General features: G+C 40.8%; 1 protein-coding gene across 1 annotated transcript in view; it reads left to right on the top strand.

Moving 5' to 3' along the window:
- The window catches only part of LOC141113330 (piezo-type mechanosensitive ion channel component 2-like), a 111,327-nt gene extending 105,678 nt beyond the window's left edge, over positions 1-5,649 (top strand). Inside the window, exon 45 of the mRNA XM_073606391.1 lies at positions 4,792-5,649. Coding sequence (XP_073462492.1) covers positions 4,792-5,047 — 256 coding nt within the window. The 3' untranslated portion in view covers positions 5,048-5,649. The remainder of the gene's footprint in view (positions 1-4,791) is intronic.
- The last annotated feature ends 351 nt before the right edge of the window (positions 5,650-6,000 follow it).

A 6,000-nucleotide genomic window follows, 5' to 3' on the forward strand; every position in this document is an offset into this window, starting at 1 on the left:
AGTGGATTCAACAGGTTGTTCTGGCCTATGAGTTTCGTTATAAAGTGTCTGCTTTGCTTGTAAAGCTAAACTCCATGAATTGTGCAAAATGTACCCTTTGCAGTTTCTTGGGCTGTTGTCACAAGGCCTCAGTGGTCCAGATTTGTACAGATGTAACCTGATCTTCTATACATACTTTCTCTACATTTTTTACAAGGTTGATGTGATTGCCTCAGTATGTGTTAGTTTTTGAAAGGTTCTGCAAGTCTATATTTAATGGCCAAGGTTTCTGGTTTAGTTCAATTTTTTTTTCTTCCTAGCTGTGTTGTTTGGATGTGTCCATGCCTCAGTTTGGACTGCTTTTAAGCGTGTTCCTATCAAGATGTGTCCCTCAATGGAGAATAGAGAAATAGGATTTTTGTGCATCTAGTGCGGGACAGAGTTTAATAGTAAGAATAAGAAACCTGGGTTATACTGTTGCCTGCAGGAGAAATGGACACTAGGCACATAGAAAAGTGAAGGCCAGCCCCCTTCATGCTATAACTCCTTCTACATCAGCCCTAATCTGTATTAACATGCATTCTAAATGGAGAATGAGAACATGAGGTTATTTTTATGCGCTTTATACAAAAAAGGCTGACATTCCACTCTATCAACCTCCAGTCATAGCTCATTCCATCATGGTAGGTTCATTTCATACCACATCCTCCCTTAATGCACACCCAATTGTTGCATTCCTCCTCAACAACCTACATGTAGTGTATCACTCCCAGGCAGCCTGCCTTTACCCCCACAAAGACACAACCAACCAACCTTCAACTCCAAATCACACTGCATCTTTCCTTGGCAATCTACATAAAGTGAGTTAAATCTAAATAGAGGGGTCCGCGCTTAGGACAGTGAGAGAGCTGCTGCCTATTCCTAATTGGTATCTCAAAAGATCCAGTAATAGAGTATAGTAGTAAGGGAATAAAAACGGCGCTGCCCTCAATATAATTGGGTGCTATAACCTATTACGGTACATAACCTAAACTAAGTGTTCATAGTGCAATCTCACCAAAATGTGCAAAAGTAACCAAAACAAAAAAACCAAAACATCAAAAAGACAAAAAGCCAATGCCGTAACCTCAGTGCATACGACACTGCTGCATTAAGTGAAGTAAAATAAATAAAAAAAGAAAGATACAATAAATTGAAGTAGATCCCCCCAATGGGTTAAAACAGAGTGATAAAGTATGCGTGAACAGTGATTTGCTAAAAGGAAAAAAATATATGTTTTGTGGATTTCCTCAAAATTCAAAAGTTTTGGGACAAAATAGCATCAGGGGTGCTGTGAATTAAGTGATAGAAAATCTTTTTAAATGAATATATATATAGTGTTAGTATAATCTCCATGTGTCGTTAGCATGTATATATAAGATGATGCTACACTTTCCAAAAATATTGAGACACCATGGCGTGTGTAAACCCAAAAAACAACTTTTGTGAACCATAAAGAACTTAATTGTGACACAATGTTAGCACACTCCCTGTGAGTTAAATGCGATTATATGAAACAGCATACAATAGCCATAAATCAGTTTGACAAATGCATATGCAATAATCATTAACTCCTATAAAATCCATGCAAGGGGTCATACATAAATGGCCAGATGGAACAGACAGAGTCCAATAGTATACTGTTGTTAATTTTATCCTTGGGGACACACTCCAGTGACTTCCGTGCCTTACATTCAAGACGGTGACTTTGAGGTGCTCACCCCCCAATGATACCCCACTCACCAAAGATGATCACCCCTGCAGGGGTACCGAACAACAGAGTGGGTGTTCCAGGGCAGGTGATATTCACTCCAGGTGTGCTTCCCTTCCTCTACAGCTTTCGATTCTTACAGCTACTCCAGGAATCAGATATGTTCTCATTTGGTCAGGATATTCCAACGGTTTACCAGCTTCAACTCTCCAGTATACCGGAGAAAAAGAAACACAAGGGGGCCTCCATGGTGAAGTACGTTATATAAAGTTTATTGCACATAGCCATTACAGAAAAATCCCATTACAAATGTTCACAGGCTCCAGGCCAAAAAACCGAAGTAAAATCTAAAACAGGCACCGCTGTGTGCAAGGTTGGAACCGGCAACGAGTGATGGTCATGCGTTCCACCGTGCGTTCCAGCCAGCACTTCCGGGTGTGATGTATGAGCGCGACTCCGCCTTACGCGTTTCGTCATAGGACGGTTTCAAACGTCCTATGACGAAACGCGTAAGGTGGAGTCACGCTCATACATCACACCCGGAAGTGCTGGCTGGAACGCATGACCATCACTCGTTGCCGGTTCCAACCTTGCACATAGCGGTGCCTGTTTTAGATTTTACTTCGGTTTTTTGGCCTGGAGCCTGTGAACATTTGTAATGGGATTTTTCTGTAATGGCTATGTGCAATAAACTTTATATAACGTACTTCACCAAGGAGGCCCCCTTGTGTTTCTTTTTCTCCGGTATACTGGAGAGTTGAAGCTGGTAAACCGTTGGAATATCCTGACCATATGAGAACATATCTGATTCCTGGAGTAGCTGTAAGAATCGAAAGCTGTAGAGGAAGGGAAGCACACCTGGAGTGAATATCACCTGCCCTGGAACACCCACTCTGTTGGTCGGTACCCCTGCAGGGGTGATCATCTTTGGTGAGTGGGGTATCATTGGGGGGTGAGCACCTCAAAGTCACCGTCTTGAATGTAAGGCACGGAAGTCACTGGAGTGTGTCCCCAAGGATAAAATTAACAACAGTATACTATTGGACTCTGTCTGTTCCATCTGGCCATTTATGTATGACCCCTTGCATGGATTTTATAGGAGTTAATGATTATTGCATATGCATTTGTCAAACTGATTTATGGCTATTGTATGCTGTTTCATATAATCGCATTTAACTCACAGGGAGTGTGCTAACATTGTGTCACAATTAAGTTCTTTATGGTTCACAAAAGTTGTTTTTTGGGTTTACACACGCCATGGTGTCTCAATATTTTTGGAAAGTGTAGCATCATCTTATATATACATGCTAACGACACATGGAGATTATACTAACACTATATATATATTCATTTAAAAAGATTTTCTATCACTTAATTCACAGCACCCCTGATGCTATTTTGTCCCAAAACTTTTGAATTTTGAGGAAATCCACAAAACATATATTTTTTCCTTTTAGCAAATCACTGTTCACGCATACTTTATCACTCTGTTTTAACCCATTGGGGGGATCTACTTCAATTTATTGTATCTTTCTTTTTTTATTTATTTTACTTCACTTAATGCAGCAGTGTCGTATGCACTGAGGTTACGGCATTGGCTTTTTGTCTTTTTGATGTTTTGGTTTTTTTGTTTTGGTTACTTTTGCACATTTTGGTGAGATTGCACTATGAACACTTAGTTTAGGTTATGTACCGTAATAGGTTATAGCACCCAATTATATTGAGGGCAGCGCCGTTTTTATTCCCTTACTACTATACATAAAGTGAGTTACCCCCTGTAATCTGCATTTACATCCCTGCCACCCACAATCACTATATTTCATCTTGGCATCCTACATGCAAGTGCAACAGTCCCAGACAATCTACACTTCTGATCACGTTTCACCCCAGAAACCTTTATTCTCACCCTACCAACTACAGCGCATGGACGTCCTGCTCATGGCTCATTCCACCCTGGCTACCTGCATCCACACCCAAATAAAAGCACATTGTATCCTGCTTAGTCAACCTCCAGGCAGCGTATCATAACTCCCACAGAACCTGCATTCACCATCTAATTATCCCTCCCTAAAAAAAAAAAAAAATTATATATATATATATATATATATATATATATATATATATATAATCATAATCATACACACACACACACACACACACACACAATCTCACCGTATTCCTCCTTTGCAATCTACATGCAAAGTGCATCACTCTCAGGCAGCCCCCAATCATAGTGCTTCATTCAGTTTTAAGCAACCTGCATTCACCTCCCGAACACAGCACGTCTCTTCCTGGCAACCTGCAGTCAACCGCAATCACCCTCTTCTTGACAATCTCCATAATGCACTTCACTCTCTGTCAAACTTCGTTCAACAATCCCTCACTCACTATTAAGCAAACTGCATTCACCTTCCAAAAATAGCATCCCTCTTCCTGTCAACCTACATAAAGCACATTCCTCCTTGGCAACCTGCATTCACCACCAATCACATTGCCGCAGCAATCTACACAAGTACAGCATTCTCCAGCAACCTACATTCCCCCCTACAGCTCAAGCCTCCCGGACAACCTGCATTCACGACACATTCCACCCTGGAAATCACAATGCCTCATTCACTGCATTCATACACAAATCAGCACAATTCACCCCAGTACGTTGAATGCCGCTGCGCCCCCCCCGCCCCCCATTGCATCCCTCCTTGGTAGCATACATGCAGTGAATTACCCCCACTATCACAGCTCATCCCACCCTGGTAGCCTACATACTGTGATCGGGGTGGGGGGTTGGTGAATGCACATTGTATCCCTTCACAATGCATTGCACCTTGGCAGCCAACATTTAACACAATCACATCCCCCTCATCTGCACACATAATGAAAACATCAAAGTAGTGTAAATATTTTGGCCCACCCAGCATCTGTTGCAGACTTCCAAAGATCTGAAATTAGCACGTTTTGTTGATAGAAATTACATACCTCTGCTGCCAAGCTAGTCTCCACTTTTTGCATCATAGCAATATAATAAACCAGATTCCTGATTTTTTTTTTTTTTTTCCCTTCAGCATTGTTGGCCTTTACATGTCGGTCGTTCTGGTCATTGGCAAATTCATCCGAGAGTTTTTCAATGGGATCTCACGCTCCATCATGTTTGAAGAACTACCGAACGTTGACCGCATTTTAAAACTTTGCACAGACATCTTCTTGGTGCGTGAGACAGGAGACTTAGACCTGGAGGAACAATTGTTTGCCAAACTGATCTTCCTCTACAGATCTCCCGAGACCATGATCAAATGGACCAGAGAACGACATGACGAGTGACCTTCACACATGTGAACCAAGGACTCTCCCCAGTACTTCTAAGAACACTGAGTTACAAAGGGTGTGGACTGCAGGCTAGTACCATGTCATTATGTATTATAATGGAGCTGCAGAATAATGTGGCTCGAAGGATGTAATGGGAATACACATTTACATAATGATAATTTGTATGCAACTAAAAAAATAAACACTAGTAAACCATTGATTTATACAAAGTATCTGAAATGTGCATTGTAGATTGTTATGATCTGTAACAGTTTTTTGGATCAAAATAATGAAAAAAAAGGCTGTTTTATATACACATTTGATAATCTTGGTGCGGTTTTAGGAGGGAAGGTGAAGAGTAAAACAGCTGACATACACTGGGCCATATTCAAGCTTTCCATCAGCGATCCGCTACCCCACCAGTCTGATAGTTTAAGTGCCTAAAAATGATTGAAGTTAATTTGAAAACCCATAAAAAAAAAATTAAATAAAATACAACACAACTGGTACCGTTTTTTTTTTTTACCACAAGTTGATTGTTTGGTCACTCAGAATTGGCAGAAATTGCTGTGGGTAAACAAAAAAAAAGCTAGTAAAGTGACACAGGCAGATGCCATTCCTGAGCTGACCAGCACTGTGTGATGCTGGAACTAACAAGCACTGTTCCTGTGTAATATACATGGACACTAGTGAATGTAACCTTTCAATTCACTTCAAAGTAAACAGTTTAGGAGAGACACAGGGAGGCAGAAAATGATCCTGAATTTTATGACCACCCTCTAACTTCACTGACCTAGAACATATTCAGTAAACTCAAAGATTACATACTTGGTCAAAGCCTTAAAAAGGTATGGAGTTTAAAAGTGACAACAGGACAAGCAGGCAATTAGAATTTTCAGAAGCAGAAGGTCAGCACTGGCAGTCTTGTCCCATGTTTTTGGGGAATGATGGGGGCACAAAGGATATAG

The sequence above is a fragment of the Aquarana catesbeiana genome, linkage group LG12 (assembly GCF_042186555.1).
Source record: "Aquarana catesbeiana isolate 2022-GZ linkage group LG12, ASM4218655v1, whole genome shotgun sequence".
Lineage (NCBI taxonomy): Eukaryota > Metazoa > Chordata > Amphibia > Anura > Ranidae > Aquarana > Aquarana catesbeiana.